The sequence below is a fragment of the Canis lupus genome, chromosome 2 (genome assembly GCF_003254725.2).
Source record: "Canis lupus dingo isolate Sandy chromosome 2, ASM325472v2, whole genome shotgun sequence".
Lineage (NCBI taxonomy): Eukaryota > Metazoa > Chordata > Mammalia > Carnivora > Canidae > Canis > Canis lupus.
The window spans coordinates 26,937,182-26,955,459 of NC_064244.1; the positions used below are offsets into that span (position 1 = coordinate 26,937,182).

Consider the following 18,278-nt stretch of genomic DNA (forward strand, 5'->3'; position numbering starts at 1 on the left):
CTTAAATTGCTATTTCTCATCTCTTTTCTCTTCAGACTACCAACACCTCTCTCTTCCTGTCTCAGCTCCCGACCTGGATTCCAACTTCACTGACAAAGCAATCAGAAGAAAACTTCCACAGTCTCCTGCCTTCTTGCCCTGTAATCTAGGAGAACTAGTAGTATTTCTATAGAATGCGCATCCATCCCCTGGGGAGCTAGCTTTCCTTCTCCCTCATCTATTGAAGAATGTGGCCAGCAACTGGCCCTTGCATCTCCCACATTCAGAATTTCCCTCCTCCATCGGTGCACTGAAGAGATGCACCTGTAAGGGTTACAAAGTCACTTGTGAACAATGGCAAAATGGTAAAGTAAAACGTTACGCAGAACAAGACTATGAAATGCAAGAGTGAACCCAGCAAGTAGGAAGGGAGATGACATTTTTCAGAGCCCTGAGTTTTGAGATAAATGTCTGTTGTTCATAAGCCACCAGTTCTGTGGTTCTTTGAGCAGCCTGAGCTGATGAAGATGAGGCCTGGGAGGCTGGAGGGGAGGGGCGGGGGGAAGGTGCATTGAATGTCTGCCATGTTGGGAGGGGATCAGAGAAAGTGAGGATCCAACAGGGAGGTACTCACTTGTTTCATTTTTATTCCCCACATTGAGCCGCTAACATCAATGACAAAGAGGATGTTTTTGGGAATTGGGTCCAGGTTCTCAGGAGCGAAAAAGTGGACAAAATATCCATTAAATACCTAGAAAACAGAACACAATATTTAGAAGGTAGGAAGAGGGGGCTCTAGGGACTAAGAAGAGGCGAGCACTGGGGGAACAGGAGGCATGCTGGTCATGAAGGAGAGGCTCCGTATCCATCCATGTCTCTCCCTCCTCTTTCCTGTTCTCCCCCACTCCTCTCCTGGGAAGGCCCAGGCTCTCTGGGTAGTTTCACTCCCCAGGGCATTTCACTTCACTCCCTTCCAGCCACCTAGTCTTCTGGGGAACCTGCTTTCCAGGGATCCCGTTAACCAACAGCCAATGGGGCAGAGACTCTGCCCTCACAGCGCTCTCAGACCAGCCAAGGATCCAGACAAGTAGGAAGCAACTGTAGCATACTGTTTGTTATGTGCTATGGTCAGGAAAATAAAGGGCTCTGAGAGCACCCAGTGGATGTGTATCTGACTCAGATGGGGGGTGTCTTTCCTAAGGAAATGGAATCTACACTCAACTTGAGTGTGAGTTTGGAGTTGGCCTGTTAGGAGTGGGGAAGAGAGATCCAGATAAGGGTGAGAAAATATGGCATACTAGGGGCTCTGTAAGTGGTTCAGCACCACCATGAGGGCTGTATAATTCAAGAATTCGAGGAATTAGGTGGAGAGTCAGCAGGACAGATCATGAAGACCTTTATCAGTACTCTAGGGAGTTTGGATTTTTCTTGAAGTTATTAGAAGGCCATTCCATGTCTTTGTCTTCTCTGGGCCCTAATGCCTGGCTCCTCTAGTTCTCTTTTCATTGCCCTATGGTTGTTTCTATCAAGGTGGTACAAGGCCTAGGTGTGGAATGTATACCTGTGGGTGCTTCTGTACCACCATCCTGGACAGAAGCACAGGCTTTCGGATACCCTCTAAGGGCTCTTATCTTAGCACAAGGGAAATACAGACATACACTTAAGACATGACAAAAAAGGAAAGGAAGGAAGCAATCTCTCAAATGAACAGTAGCCCTGGAATCTGCCACTAGTCCAGATCTTTCTCTTGGTTGTTCCGTCCACCCAGCCCCATAACCTCTCTGCTTTCTTTGATAGTTTAGTTGCAAAGGGCCTTCAAAGGTCATCCAAAATTCCCATTTTGTGAATTTCATACTGTACTTCATATAAGGCCTAGAAGCATCTTTCTGGGACAAGGATATGAAACTCGAGGACACTCTATTTGGTTTTCTTGACATGAAAAGATGATGCTTAGCAACACTTAGGGAAATAGGATTTAGTCCCTTCTCTGCCACTAGACACTTGCCTTGGCAGCTAGGAGCCACCTAGAAGACAGGGAGCTGTTGGGCCTCAGCATGGCGGTTCTCTCAGAGATTGGTTTCACCCACCTCGAGTTCTCCGGCCTTCTCTTCTCTGTTCACATCATACATCACCACCAGCTCTCCGTCTACTGCAGTCTCAGAGCAGTTGGAGCATTTTCTTTGCCGGGCCACAGAGGGCTTGAAGGACACATGTGCCTGGAAAGAACAGTGATGGATGTTGGAGCTCACGGTCTGTGCCTCTCCCTCCCCAGGTGAGGGGTGACACCTTCCCATGCACACAGGGGAAGAGCTATCCCCATGGCTCAATGGCCAGCCTGCCTCCAGGCAGCATCAACAGCCCCATTTCCAACACAAGGGATGGTGCTGGGCCTGGGAAGGGGCATCTACCATCCCATGGTGCTGCTGCCCAGGTTTTAGGACTTCTTAAGATACCCAAAGAATTTCTCCCTCCTTCCCCCATCAGAGAGAAGGCTACCAGCTTGAGAAAGAGTTGGTGAAAGGTCCTTAGAGGAGTTTGATGCCTCCGCTGTTGGTTCTTATTGGTCACAAAGTACAGAGAATTAAGCTGAGTATCTCTTGCTGTGACCAGTGAAAACCTATCATGTATTACAAGAAAGCTGTCTTTTAGCTCCTGGTCAAGCCCATGACTTGAGGGAAATGGTGCCCCAAAGAGGATGGTCGCTGGTCAAAATGCAGAAGCAATTGGGAGTGGTGTTCTATAGATGGTGGGGACCCTATATTCTGCTCAGAGATCTCTGTTCCATCACAGAGTCTACCACCTGAGCACCTTTCTGTACCCCAGAGCACAGGAGGGGCAAAGAACCCATGAGCTCATGGCCACTTAGACTCTCTGCAACAGGCACTACATATGATACCTTCTGTTGTCCTTTAGATATGACTGGAACACCATCAAAATGGCCATCAAATGTGTCAGGAACATGAAGAAATCGTATTCCCTGAGGTTCAATAACCCACACGTCTACCTGGAGATGAGAAAGAAAATTACTCAAAGCATTAAAATATCATTCAAGGCATTTTTTTTTTTTTTTTTTTTTTAGGAAAAAGTACAATTGCTACACCCTCTGCTGTTCTTCTCATCTTCAAGCTTTCCCAGAGATAACCCAGCACACTTCCATGATCACCTCACCTGCCACGGGATATGATTCATCCTAGCACGTGGGCTGAAGACTCTTTGGGCAACTCAGTACTTCCTTTCTCTTATCTCATTCTCCATCTCTATCCTGTTCTTTTTGTTGTTGTTTATAAGAGTATTCACTTTATCAAAGGAAACAAAAAAAGGAAAGCCACTGCGAAATGATTCTGCACTTAGTCTGTGCATCTGTCAATGAAGGCCCAAGGCTTTTTTATCCCTTTACTGTCTATGTGCTCTGAACAGAGCTAAGCAGGAGGAAATCCATTTGGGTGATCCTTGGAAAAACCATAGTCATGGCTTCCATTTCTCTCTGTAGACTCAAAGTACTCTGCTAAGCACCATGTATGTATGAACTCATTTAATTCTTATATTCTTATTACCTGTTGTTTTATTTGCTATTGTTTACTTTATGGATGAAGAAACAGATTCAGAGTGACCCAGCTTATAAGAGGCTGAACCAGGCTTCAAACCTAGGGCCCGAGTTCCTAATACTTTGTACACTGCTTCTTGACTTCCAGTAGCTTCTGCTTCATCTTTTCAGTTGACTTCACCACACTATTCATTAGCCCCATGCCACAGTATCCTATATGTTTTTCATGAGATTTCCCATCTTTTGCACACACCCACTTAAAAGAGAGGCCATGAGATAGAGCCCTATGCACATTTGTTTCCTTATTGCCTCTTCCTCATTTAGGATCATTTATAATAGTGATGAGTTCTCTCCTCTTTGGAAATAACTAGCTTTGGAATCATGCCAAATTTTTCTCTGATTTTTTTTTTTTGTGTGTGTGTGGGCTCCATGTCCAGTGTGGGGCTCAATGTAGGACTTGAACTCACAACCCTGAGATCAAGTCTTGAGCTGAGATCAAGAATCAGACGCTTAACTGACTGAAGCCACCCAAATGCCTCCTGATTTTTTTAAAAATCTGCTTTCATAAAGTCATGTACACTTGTCCAAGCAAAGCCAACATTTTCTTTCTTGGTTATTATAAATTACAGCGTAAGATTTGAGCTTAATTTGCCTCCAAGATTTCTGTTAGCTCCAGATTCTCCATGTTGGTAAGAACTAAATCTACACAAAATCAGGTGAATCAGACATTCCAGGACAGTCTGACCCAGGCATTTTAGGTAGTTGATTGAGCAGCTCCTGGAGGTAAGGGAGAAAAGTTGGGGAGTTGCAGAAAACTGGGGCCACTGCTTTCATTCTTCCATAAGGTTCTACCTATAAACAAATGTAGGGTACTCAAGACAAGGTTCAGTCTCTCCATACAAGCATGCAAATGGCAGGAAGACCTTTTCCCAAGTGTCGCAGAAGCTATTAGCAGTCCTGTGCTCAATTTGAGGCAGACATGCCCCCCCCCCAATCTAGTAGGACACTATGCTTTGGGGGTGGATATCTAAGGTTGCATAGCTGGTCCCTCTGATAGGCTGGAACCAGTCCATGGTGGCCCTGAGTCACTCGCCATTTTGGTTAGCTTTTCTGTAAGGAACACAGATGTTGGAATAAAATGTATTCCCAAGATTTGATATATCTAGGGGGGTAGAGGTGGGAATTAAAAAGTGATGTATTCTCTGATTCCTGTGAGGGAAATGCATTTCCAGTTGGGTAGTCCTTCTGATGGTGATTAGAAAATGTTTCTGGAATAAACACAAGGAGGTCCAATTTTATGATTTCTCCTTAATATATCTCTGGATGAGGTTAAGCCTCTTCAGAAATGGATACATTTCGTAGGCTGTTAGAGCAGGAAAGTACCCGAAGACTCACCTAGTCCAACTTTCACAGATGAAACACTGAAGGACAGGAAATGGATTTGCCCAGAGTTCACAGCTGTGAGTGCAGACTCTGGATTAGAACTTGGGAAACTTGCCACTTCGTCTTACACTCTTGCTAAGCTATTCAGACTACGTCTTATTTTAAAAACAAGGATTTTCTAAGAGCTTGGGAAATTTAAGGATGAACAAAAATTTCAGAAATATAAGAAAGATTTGTGTGCTATGTGGTATGTATGTTAAAAATCATTATCTTTATGGACTCAAACTACATCCTTGGATTTATAGCTAAGAACACAGTTTCAGAGGTAGACATTATCTCAAATTTTACTTGTTTCTTAGCTATTTCCTTAGGCAAGTTATTTATATATATCTGTATATCAGGGCTAATGAGATCTACTTTACAACTTGTGGGGAGAAGTCAATGACATATCACCATCTCATTAAAATGTTATAGAAGTATCCTCATATCATTAACTCAGTTGCTATTAATATTATTATTAACAACCTCAGCACTTGCATCATTGCAGGCAAGATGCTAATCATATCTATTTACCATGAGATTCATAGGATTGAGAAGGAGAATGCCACTCATTCATCATTACTCCTAGAAAAATAGCCAGGGCCACATGTTGAGTTGTGCAGAGCCCCCAGCCAGGACTGTACGAGGGTGCTGAGATCCAGCCCATAACCCACTTGCCAAGTGTTGTGTCCTTATATGGGGCTGAATTTGCCAGGACAAAGGGCATCTTTTCCTAGTTTTCACAAAGGCACCAAATAACTCAATGGCATCTACCCTGAGAGCAAGCTGATGCCACACAGTGGTCATGAGAAGAAGGGGGGGTTCCATTGGTCAGATATGCAGCTTCTCAAATTAGAGTAGAAATTTCACCATGATCGCTTCATCCCCTGGAGTCTTCTCTGCCTACAGGCCTCACCTTCCTATCATCTATCCTATCTCCATTCTGTCAAATGGAGAGGCAGATTGGATCATATACTCTCCTTGGCTGCTTCTGGCTCGGCTCTGCCCCTGACACAAAATGTTCATGTGATGTCACAAAGACTCAAGCCCCCCAAAGAGTGTCTCAGTTCTTAGGGTAACAGGTCAAGTTTACAGCAAAGGTGAGTTCATATTGGTAGGGCAATGGGGTGACAGAGGAAGACAATTAATATTCACTGATTCCTATTATTTGCCACCTATTTCCATGAATTATATGGAAAATACGTTCTCGTCCCCTTTACACAGATGAAAAAATGGACACTCAGGATAATGTGTCCCATGTCAGAAGGCTAGTGTATTGGTTGAATGGCACCCTACCTCTCCACCCTACTGGAACCCCCCAATTTGATGTCTACATCAAATCCCTGGCAACTGTGAATGTTACCTCATCTGGAAAAAGCATCTTCATAGATGAACTTAAGGTAAGGATCTTGAGATCATCCTGTACTATTCAGTGGACCCGAAATCCAATGATGAGTTTTCTCATAAGAAGGCAGAGGGTGATTTGAAACACATAGGGGAGAGCATGGCGTGACTACCAAGGCAGAGATTGGGGTGATGTGGCTATGAGACCACAGGTCAAGGAGTGCCAGCAGCTGCCAGATGCTGGGAGAAGCAGGGAACAGATTCAGGAGTAAGGACCCCCAAGTCTTCAGGAGTAAGGCTCTGCTAACACCTGGATTTCAGATTTTTGTCTTCCCAAACTGTGAGAAAATGATTTTCTATTGTTTTAAGCTACCCAGTTTGTAATCACTTATGGCAGCAACCCTAGGAAACTAACACAACTAATAAAGAGCCAAGCCAAGCTGGCATTGAAATCTCCAAGGAAGTGTCCCGGTAGACTCCAAACCCATCAGCTTCTCAGTCCACCTCACCGTCTTGCTGAGTTGAATACATCCAACACCACAAAGAGTGGTGACCAGCAGAATGTATAAATCAGGGTTAGGAGCCATCGGCAGATGGGGTCACTGTGCACCCTGCAAAACCCGGCTCACCTCCAAGTGCTTGGCCAGTCGCCCTGGCTGCAGATGGAGCCTGTGTTCATAGGATCCCAGCTTCCTCCACTTCACTTCCTGGTAATGAAGTTCAAACTGCACCTTCGCTCCAGGGAGGATGTTTACTTCGGTTTGGAAGTTTTCCATGTCAAGAGCCCGGCTCCTAAAGGTTTAACCCTGATGTGAGTCACCCTATCCATGATGGAGAGCGAGACCCCACATCTATGCAGAGGGCACCTAGGCTTTTGTGGGCAATCAAGCCTGCTCAGGGTGTTCATGCAAATGAACAGCAGGTATAGTCGAGGACACAGAAACCTCTAGGTAACTTTAATTCTGCCAACAGTTTAGTATCCTCTCCTACCTGGTCTCTTTCTTTCACAGCTTCTTACAAATCTGAGCGTCATCTGCAGGAAGCTACCAGTTACTGATCCCTAGTCCATGCTGGGACCTTGACATGCATCATTTCTGACACGGGAGCTCTGCAGGATGGATACCATTGTTCTCATTTCCCAGATGACAACAAATGAGGCTAATTGATGATTAGTGACCAGCTCAAGATCACATGGCTACTCAGTTGTGGGGCTGGGCTCAGAGCCAAACTGGCAATTCCAGCCACAGCACACACTGCCTCCGCTGCACTAGAGGCTCATTCTAGAGATTCTTTACATCATTGAAAGTCTTCAGAAAGAAAACGTCTATGATCACATCAAGTGGAATAGGTATTTCCAGCATAAGCCCTTACTTAAACACATACATAGTGAGTTTACTGTGATCATTGCTTGAGGTGTTTAGTTTTAAAGAGGAAACAGCAGGATTGTTAAATGAGGATGCTTTGGGCTTTGGGATAGAGTGGGAGCAGCTATCAGATGAGACCTTAGTCCATGCTGGCCCAGCCCTTACCTCACCAACCCCGTGGTCTTGCCTTTGGCTCTTGCCTGGGAGTAGAGTGCACGACCCACTGTCTTCTCCCTAATGGAACTGGTGAATGTTGTGCCGTCTACAGTCCTAAAAAAATGACAGGAGGCCACTGAGCTGTTGGGTTTTCCCGAGTAGTAGTCTCAACGAAACAAATAACAAACAACACAACCAAGAAGATTTAGCAAATGTGGGCAATTAACATTTTGCACCTAGAAGAGAAGAAAAGGGAGACATTGGCTTATCTCATAGTCAGCAGTCTCTTCATCTGAGAGTTGAGTTAAGAGGTAGGTGCCCATCCTGAAAGCCTCCCCTTGGATGCTGCTTCTTGTGTTTAAAATTGATTCTGATTTTTAAGTTTTACCCTTCAGAGTAAGTGTTGTCCCCTTTGGGTAACTCTTCCGAATTGCAAATATGTCGAGAAGAGGAGCCTGCAAAATCACTAGTTATCTGGCTTACATTTGTTTAGAAGATCATTCTAGGATCCCAGGGCTCATACTCTCCAGCAAGGGTAGAAGAGAGTGAGGAAAGATGAAGGGAGGCATTGGGAAATCCCTTTGCAAATTTGTGTTTACCCCTCTAACATCTCCCTTAGGGACCTCTGACTTCCCTTTGCAACTCCATCTCTACCCACCTTAATTAAACTGACTGTCATCTAATGCTTTCCAAGTAATGATTGGTCAGAGCTGTCAAATTACAGGATTTCAGAAGTAAAATGGGACCTATGGCACTCAAATGGACAGGATCCCTCGCCATATGGAGAACACTAGACGTCCTGCAGTGTGAGGGCCAGTTTCCGGTCCCAAGTACCAATGGAAAGCTTGGTGAGGCTCACTTGAAGGCCGCCTCTTTAGATGAAAAGTCAGAGCCAGGAGACAGTGACTCAAGGTCACACAGTTGGTCAGAGACAGAGGTAGAACTGGACCCCATGTGTCCAGGACTGCGCTATTCCCCTCAACTTATGGTCAGCTTCAAAGACCAAGAAGTCTTTAAGACTAAAGGAAATTACCTCTGATGGGAGAATGTTTGGAATCTTGACAAAAAAAGCAGAAGCAATATTTTGTGAAGTTCATATAAAACTTTGGTGATTGAGTTGGCTACCTTCTCTGGTCTTATAAATTCAGCCCTGAGTGGAGGGAGAGCAAAAAATGTATATGTTGTAATTCTATCTTTTGTCACCTCAAATCTTCTATGACATGAGGTGGAGAAGAAGGAAAGGAATAAAGGAAAACAGAAAGAAGCAGCATCTAGAATAAATTCCGGTTATGTGGTTTAAAAATAAAAATGTATTAGAATATTTGTAAATATAATTTTTCAAGCACAGTGTCATATAATTATACTACATAAAAGCTCTTCCTCCTACATTTTCAGAACAGGTTGTCTAAAAATTAAAAAAAAAATAAATAAATTTCTAAGCCAATTCAAAGGATACCATTTCAAAGTCACCTAATGCCTTTTCCCCATCTACTTTGTTTTGTTTAGAGTATATAGTTAAGCTCTACAGTTTTCAGAAGCCAAAGTGCATGGTATTGGAATGCTTTATTTATTCACGGTTATTGCTGGTTAACTTGGTGGTGAAAGGCCAAAGCAAATGAGAAGCAACTCAATCTAATGTCTTAGTAAAAAGAAAAAAAAAAAGGCCAAACTGTATGCAGAGCCCTGTGCTCTGTTCTAGGCAATCTGAGTAGGACATGGCCAGGTGGACACTCTAGGGATGGTCACTTACATGACTGAGAGTAGAAAGCCATCCAAACACTTGGAGGAACAGGGAATGTTTAGCCCTGAAAAATGTAGCCACCTGGTGGGACGATATAACTGGCCTCACTTTCTAAAAAGCCTTGAGTGGTTGAAAAATATTTTTTATTATGGAAATCTTCAAATATACAAAAAAAAAAAAAATAGAAGAATAGAAGAAACCTCCATGAAACCATCCCTGAGCCACAGCATTATCAGTACTCAGTCTCAGTTCACCTCTACCCCTGCGCTCACCATCTCGATTATTTTGAAGTCAGTCTCAGACAGCATATCATTTCATCCTCGAAATCAAATCATACATCCTTCAGTTTGTATTTTGCAGAGAATTAGAAAAAAAAATTTGTGTGCGGAACCAGAGTCACTGGGTAGAAATGGAATAAATTTCAAGTAAGTATGAGAAATAATTCTAACAGGCCTATCAATCATTGAGTGGATTGCTCTGGGAAGTAGTGAGTTTATCATTAAGGGGATATTCAAGTCGAGCCTGGATAAGCCATTTGTCCTTGGGGTAACAGAGGAATTCAATCACTGGACAGATGATTGGATTTAATCAGTTGTTCTCGTGTTTTTTTCCCCATAGAGAAATATGACAGGATACACAGAACTGCTCTGCACTTGTATATGGTTTCATGTAAGTCATGGCAAGCCCATATATTTCTCCCCCTACCCCAGAAAGCACATTAAAATGCCCAAGTAAGAGTGTTACCAGAGAGATAGCTTAATTGCTTTAGTTTTTTTAGAAATGAAAAGCAAATCCTTCACAAATTCTGACACTTTGAATGGAAACAAATTATAGGGACCCAGCCCACGATGACTCTTGACATCCAGTGGGTCCACGGCTCTGAGAATGAGTACCACGGGAGCAATGACCATTAAGGTCCATTCTAGCTATTAGGGGGTTGGATTCTCTGAGTAGAGTCTAAATAGGAGTTACTCACATGGAGAAGTTGGAGATGAAGGCTCCTTTGGGAATCTGAACATCAAACACGACATTCTGAGGCTGTGGGGAGTTGTTCACCAGTTTGGTCTGGATGATGGTGTTGGCCATACGAGAGGTAATAGTGGACTGGACTTTGTAGCTATAAAGAGTTACTTGATCAGCCTCTTCCTGTAACATGCAAGAAAGCATAGGGCTACTCATAGCAAAATGACATAGAACTTCACCACGTTTTTGATGTTAATTAAGAGCACTGCATTTTATTATGCATAATTCTCAGGCATTGTTAAGCATATAACTCAGGTAGTATAAAGCATTCTCCTAGCTTGGAATCCCCTTGCCAGGCCGAAGTCTGCCTTTGTTTTGCGATCTCTTAAGAGGCCTCTCAGCTCTGGGAGTCTGTAAATAACGACGTAGAAAGTAGAAAATGGATGCAAGATTGGATTGAGAAAGTTCAAGAAATAACTTCAAATGCAGGACCTAGCAAGGGAATGGATGCGGCATGGCAGGGTTTTTGGGGACCCTGGCTGTATCTTCAGAGCAGGGTACGGCCAAGAGTAGAGTGGGGTGGAAGTACACATATCTTTCCCATACTGCTATCTGCCTTCTTCCATTTTTTAAAAAATTATTTATGTATTTGAGAAAGAGACCACGAGCAGGGGGAGCAGCAGAGGCAGAGGGAGAAAGAGAGTCTTCATGGAGCAGAGAGCCTGACTCAGGGCTCAATCCCAGGACCCTGGGATCATGACCTAAGCTGAAGGCAGGCACTTAACCAACTGAGCTATCCAGGTGCCCCTGCCTTCTTCCATCTTATCTTTCATGGTGCCATCTTCTCCCCATCCTCTTCTCCTTCCCCCAATTAGAGCCAAATATGACACACTGATGGGTGTGAGCAACCGTTAGAATATGAAGAGAAAGTATCTTGTTGATGTCATAATTGGTCTTGGAGTTGCTCTGCTAACCCTTGTCTACTGATCTTACCGATCCCTACTGATTAGGGCAGCTCCCCTCTAACAAATAAGTCTGTCACTGTGCTGAAAGTCAAGGCTCTAGAAGCACACATCTTTCAGGAGATGCCTGAGAACAGCAAGCTCCTTCACGGCTATGGCAATTAGGTGACCTGTTAGATTTTGCCTTCTGCTCTAAAAGGATTTGCTTATTTCCACACTAAGTGTCATCTCCGGGACTTCGTCCGCCAAGAGTAAGCCTCCCAACTCGGTAACAGCCAGGTCACCTCAAGCTAAAACAAAATCCGGGCTGAGTTACTCGCCCTTCCTACCCTTTAAATGCGTGCTTCTAACAGTTTCTGTCAATTCAGAGCAGGAAGCCAACATAAACCACTTCCTTTTGATGTTTTATCACCACAGGAAGGACTTCTTTGAACATCTCAGGGAATCGGGCCATTTCATGTTTGGGAGCTCCTTTCCCATTCTTTTTCCCCCTCCAAATCCTTTAGGTGTCATATTTTAAGTTAAAACTGCTAAGTTGGAATGAATACATATGCTTGGATGAAATCCATGTTGTTGGCAAAACTTGAGAAAACAGAGAGAAAGGACATTTTCAGCTCCTGGTGACATGTCTCCTGGCTACATATATACTATACCCTCTCATATTGAATTCTAGACACCCTTCCAGGCAGAATTGGGCAAGAGGGTATTTCGAAAGTCAGGTAAATGCTCTCAGGGATAGAGACAAAGGAGGCAACTATATTGATCTCCAGATAATAGATAACAGGAAAATCATTTGGTCATCAATTTTTAACAAAATCAAAGTAAACTCACCATCACCTCTCCAGATTCTCCAAAAACACTTCTCTGTGGAAGGAAGTTAGACAATCATTCTTCAAAAGTGTGTTACTTATTACCTAGAGGACAAAAACTGCTTTCTCTCAGTCAAAAAAAAAAATGTGTTTTTTTTCCCCCTTCAATACTGAGTTACAATTCATTTACTGGAACTGAGACATAAATGTTAAATATTCTCAAATACTGTTTTCCCACCGGTGTGTTTCTCTGAACACACTTCTCGGCCACTTCGCAAGCACACCATTCTTTGATAGAATGCTAGAGCAAATGTTTTTAAATGAAAATATTCAATGAAACTCATGCTGCATGGCCTATCTCCCCTTTGTCCTAGTTGATTTATTTTCTTATCTAGTAGAATGGTAATCTGGATGCCCCCGCCCACCACGGGGCTCTGGGCGTGCCATTTGCAAGGTCTGTAGTGCTTTATTTCCAGGTGCCCTCGTCTGCCCAGCCCCCACTCATCCTTCAGATCTCAGCTCAGGGGGATTTTCACAAACTCTCTCATGCCCACCCCCAAACAAGATAAGCTTCTTTTATTAAGTTTTCATGGCAGCTAAGCTCTTCCTTCCAAGCAAGACAATGGGAGTGCATGTCTGTCTCCTCCATTGGACTCAGCTACATTAGGGTAGGGATTTTGAGGCATTTCCTTTTTGGGGTGGCCCTGGAGCCAGGCATAGTGACTGGCATGTGGAAAATCCCATACCCTCACTGCTACGTTGGGGAATTATCCACATGAAGAACTATCTTCTGGGCATGGAAAGCTGAATTGGGTTTAAAGAGATGAGTGAACATCTAATGTCTGTTGGACTTTAACAGAATAAGTCAGGTGCTGGATGTAAGGCTAGCTAGCCTGATTTGGGGTGAACTAAGGTCTTAGGGCATGTTATGTGACATTGTGAGGTCAACAGGCACCTTCTTTTGAACTTTTTTGAATGCAATTCTCGATGAAGTTTTCTCTCTTGTGGCTAGATGACACGAGAGCTTGCCCTTTGGGTTTTTTTTATTATCGGTCTACAAGAAACCTGGACTAATATAAAGTCAAAAATTCACACCCATATGAAATAAGTCATTGGTCAGCTTAGCGTTGCTTCCTTAAATATCCCCTTTCTCAGCGCGTGGACTCCATGTGGGAGAAGCCACACCCTTCCTGGCCTCCTGGAGAATTCACCCCTATGAATTACAGGATGCATCTGTGCTGTTGCTGGCGGCATCCAGGATGTAGCTTTGGACATGGCCAGTCCCTATGCTCCCTGGGCTGCACCCCAAGGCTACACCATCCAAGGAGAATGTATACTCAGTGGACAGTGTCTGCCACCACTGGGGGAAAAAAAATGCCCTCCTCAGAAGAAATCTTTCCTGAAAAGGCAGTAAAATCATCACATAATCTTAAAATTTGAAGAGAACACATAGCCATTCATCCTTTAAGGAACTAAGGTGACCATTATGATAAAAAACAAGCTCTGAGAAAATCTAGGAAAAAGCATCTTAATCCTAATCTTACTTCATCAGTCATGATCTCTTTTACTTATTTTCCCTTTTGAGACTAAGGCTTACTGTACCTGATACCTCCGGTTCTCCGGCACAAACTGAAATTTGCCTGGGGCCAGTTCCACAAGATCTCCATATTCTGCAAACTTAAAAAAGAATTGACAATATTTATTTCTATTAATAAAAATGATCTAGAGCAAAGGAGGCAGATAGCGACAGGCATAAGGTCATTCATCACATTTTTCTAGCTTGTTTCCTCTACCTTTGGGAAACCCCCCCCCCCTTTTTTTTTTTTAAACACATAGCTCTTTAATGTATTTATATTTGCTTGGTTGGTCTAAGAGGTGAGAAAATGGAAGCTATTCTATTCAAGTTTGTTGGACGAAGGAAGGTATTTTTTAGTTTGACAGGAGATGATGGGGACTTACAGATTGGGCTCATAGTAACCCAGTGATCAGGTTTGTGTAGACATTGGCATTAGCAAGCATGCGAGTAGGCAAATGTGTCCATAGGTCTCCGCCAATTAAAAATGTTGAATACCCACCATTTGCTTCGACGTGGATGGAACTGGAGCATATTATGCAGAGTGAAATAAGTCAATCGGAGAAGGACAATCATCATATGGTTTTACTCATACGGGGAATATAAGAAATAGTGAAAGGGATTATAAGACAAAGAAGGGGAACTGAGTGGGAAAAATTAGAGAGACAAACCATGAGAAATTCCTAACTCTGGGAAACAAAGGGTTGCGGAAGGGGAGGTGGGCGGGGGGGATGGGGTAACTGGGTGCCAGGCCCTGAGGAGGGCACTTAATGGGATGAACACTGGGTGTTAACCTATATGTTGGCAAATTGAACTTAAATAGAAACAAATTTAAAATTAAAAATAAAAATGTTGAAAAAAGATGTTGATAAGAAAGGAATACCGGTAAGAAGTGACTGAAAGAGCACAACAAACATGTTTGGATGTCTTGGCTTCAACCCCCGGCTCTGTCAATGAGATTGCCAACGCATTCTGGTGATTCTTAAGGTATTGGAGAATAAGATATTTCTAAGCAGACAGAGTTTTTTGTTTTTTTTTTTTTAAATTTTCCCTGCAAATATGCCCTCCTGTTCTTTGGCATTTGTGTGGGTAATCCACTCTGCAAGCATTACAAAGCCTCTGCACCTCTTAGGATATCCCCATAACTCAGTTTCCTTTTCAGGCGTCAAAACAGCTCTTGCTTGACTTTCAAAATGACTCAGTCCACGACTTTCCTGATGTTGGGGATGGCCAAGGAACCAAAGTGGAACCCTTGAGCTCCCTGGAGAGAATTCCTGCACTCTGACAGCCCACTTGCCATCTCCCCCCTTCTCTTACCGGGAATATTTAAAGTGCCCTCATGACAGGACTCATTGTTCACTTAGGTAGGAAAAACAATAGTGCTCTGATAATGGCTTTTCTTACACTCTTAGTGCAAGAGTGATAATGATGTGCCATCCTCATCACAGCTAATAATTATTAAGTGCTTCCTAGTCCTTGCATTGTGCTGGGTAGTTTACATATGTCATTTAATTCCCCAACACCCTTTGGGGGGGTTAGATCAATTATCCCCATTGTTAGGATAAGGAGTGCACGGCTGGGTTCAGTAAATGTTGCACTGTGGGGCCGCTCCATTGAATTGGACTGAATTCTCATGCAAATCCCATTAATCCTTTAAAAGGTAAATACCCATTCCGGGTAATTAGAACCATGAACACTCCTACTCAGATGAATTTTATCATAAATTTCCTTTCCTTTCCTTTCCAGTGGTTATTGACTGAATCTGCGTAGAGGCCCACAGCAAAGAGTTTTCTGGAAGTACTTACCTCTGGAAGTCCATTGGTGGGGATTTCGAAGCCTTGTGTTTCAAAAACAAAGAAGCAGATGAGGAGGCACATGAGCCGATTCATTTTTGCTGCGTGGCTTTGCCAAGCTCCCCGTGAGGGGTCCAGGGGGATCCTACCCCTCGCTGAACCCAGTTCAAAGGAGCAGCAGAAAGAGCCCGTGTTTTAAAAGAAGTCGAAAGAAGAAGAAAGCTCCCAAACTTTGTTCAAAAAAACGGGACAAATATTTGTTCTGGAGTTCAAGCTGGAACCGTGGGGGTGGATGGGACACCCGGAGGTTATTCAAACAGCGAAGCCACAGGGAGCCACGGGGCCAGTGAGGACAAGGCAGGGTCAGAGGGACCCGCTTTCTTTGGCTCCTGCTTATTTCCCTTCCTCTGGGAATCAGAGAGACCTAAGAGCAGCAGCATCCTCTTTGAAGTACCAGGTGGGAAGCCACACGGGGAAATCAAGTCACAGAGAAACGGGTGAAAGCATGACATTTACGGAAAGGAGATCCTTTTATTTAAAATAAAAGCAAGTGAAGTTTAGCAAAAGTGGAAAAAGAAACACAAGGGTGTTAGGAGCCAAGCACTCGCGGCTGGGGTTTTTTCCTTCTCTCTTTCTGATAACCAAGTACCTGTTGCGGTGAGGCTGAGCCAGGTGCAAAGGCACGCTCTTCAGGGAGGTCCTTACCTGAATGTCTTTGACCAAGAGAATAATGTCTGTCCCTGCAGCTGCCCCCGATCAGCCCCACTCAGGTCAGGGGTGGGGGTGGGGGGTGGGGAAGAATTCTCCTCCGTTCCAGAATCAGAGAAAACCCAGCCTGGAAGCACTATGTACTATGCCTTCCCATTTGTGGTCTGGATGGAATGATAATATTAACTAAGATTTATTGAGCCTCCTGGGATTGGATGCTTTTACTTGTATTATTTCTAATCCTTTTATTTATTAATCTGTAAAAGAACCAGGGGCACCTGGGTGGCTCAGGACACGATCCTAGGGTCCTGGGATTGAGTCCCACATTGGGCTTCCTGCAAGGAGCCTGCTTCTCCCTCTGCCTGTGTCTCTGCCCCTCTCTGTGTGTCTCTCATGGATAAATAAATAAATATTTTTCAAAAAAGAACCATGTGAGGTATGTACTATATTTGTCTTCCTTTATTATTGAAGAAAACAAGGCTAAGTATTTTTTTAAATATTTCCTTTATTTGAGAGAGAGGGTGCAAGAGAGCAAACAGAAGTCAGTGGAGGGCAGAGGCAGAGGCAGAAGCTGACTCCTCCTCCAGCAGGGAGCCAGACACAGAGACTCCAGGATCATGACCTAAACTGAAGGCTGATGCTTAACCAACTGAGCCACCCAGGTGCCCTGAGGCTAGGTTTTATTCACATCTATGGTTAGTAAGTGAAGACACAGATCCAGCAAGTTTGGCCTGACCCGAAAGCCTTTGCTCTTCATGACCACATGGGCCTAGCAGCTATAATCTGCGGTCTATCCCTGGGAACCAGTGTTCTGGGTGTGAATCTAGACTAGAATTCACCTGTAATCCCCCATCTGGGTAGCAAGTCTACTTGATGAATCTTTTTTCCTGAGCCTCTACTGCAGACATCTGCTTGCACATGGGTGATGCTGTGGACCTCAGTTTGGTCACGTTGTTTTTGGCTTTCCTTCTCAGAATGGAACGCATGGCTTCCTGCCTAATGTGCTGTGATTTAGCACCTGGCCACAGACCTGCTGCTGGAAATGATCACTCTCTAAAAGTCCACTCACACAGGGGAACTTACACCCAGAGAGACATAGGAAGTCTGCTATGGTGTCTCAAACATGATGCTCTAGGGCTTTTCCCAGCAGATTCAGTTGTGATCACACTTGGGAGCTTCCCTCGAGCCTCAAAGACTCACTGTGAGAGTTTCATTGAACACAGGGCCGGTTGTCTGAGAAAGCTGTTGGATTTTGTTTAAAGGGAAATGGTTTAAAAGATTTTAGAAACAATGCAAGTGAAAAAGAAAGTAAAAAAATATCCCAGAGGGCAGCCCAGGTGGCTCAGCGATTTAGCGTGGCCTTCAGCCCAGGGCATGATCCTGGAGACCTGGGATCAAGTCCCACATCAGGCTCCCTGCATGGAGCCTGCTTCTCCCTCTGCCTGTGTCTCTGCCTCTCTTTTTCTCTCATGAATAAATAAATAAAATCTTTTAAAAAGTATGCCAGAAAGATAATCCTGTAAATTGAAATATGCTGGATGGTACTTTAAAAAATTATAGTTTTATTTATAACCCCCAAGCACATGTCTAAAATAGTTTACAGTACAGGTTCAAGTAGAATATAAAATGCATATAGGTTAAATTTACCTGTAAGATTAGGAAGGGTTACAGACAATTTTTTAAAAAAAGATCAAACCCATGCTATCTCCATGAGAGACTATCTCAATGAGACAAAACAGACTAAAAGTTGATATTGCATTAAAAATCTCTTTATTTCAGGGGATCCCTGGATGGCTCAGCAGTTTGGTGCCTGCTGGTCCTGGAGTCCCGGGATCGAGTCCCACATCAGGCTCCCTGCATGGAGCCTGCTTCTCTCTCTGCCTATGTCTCTGCCTCTCTCTCTCTGTGTCTCTCATGAAA

General features: G+C 43.8%; 1 protein-coding gene across 1 annotated transcript in view; it reads right to left on the reverse strand.

The window, feature by feature from the left end:
* ITIH2 (inter-alpha-trypsin inhibitor heavy chain 2) overlaps nt 1-15,877 on the reverse strand; it is a 35,889-nt gene extending 20,012 nt beyond the window's left edge. The window contains exons 1-9 of the mRNA XM_025445296.3: nt 15,663-15,877; nt 13,887-13,961; nt 12,307-12,339; nt 10,527-10,696; nt 7,819-7,923; nt 6,919-7,081; nt 2,876-2,983; nt 2,067-2,195; nt 614-730 (exon numbers count right to left, since the gene is read on the reverse strand). Coding sequence (XP_025301081.1) covers nt 614-730; nt 2,067-2,195; nt 2,876-2,983; nt 6,919-7,081; nt 7,819-7,923; nt 10,527-10,696; nt 12,307-12,339; nt 13,887-13,961; nt 15,663-15,746 — 984 coding nt within the window. The 5' untranslated portion in view covers nt 15,747-15,877. The remainder of the gene's footprint in view (nt 1-613; nt 731-2,066; nt 2,196-2,875; nt 2,984-6,918; nt 7,082-7,818; nt 7,924-10,526; nt 10,697-12,306; nt 12,340-13,886; nt 13,962-15,662) is intronic.
* Between the last annotated feature and the right edge of the window lie 2,401 nt (nt 15,878-18,278).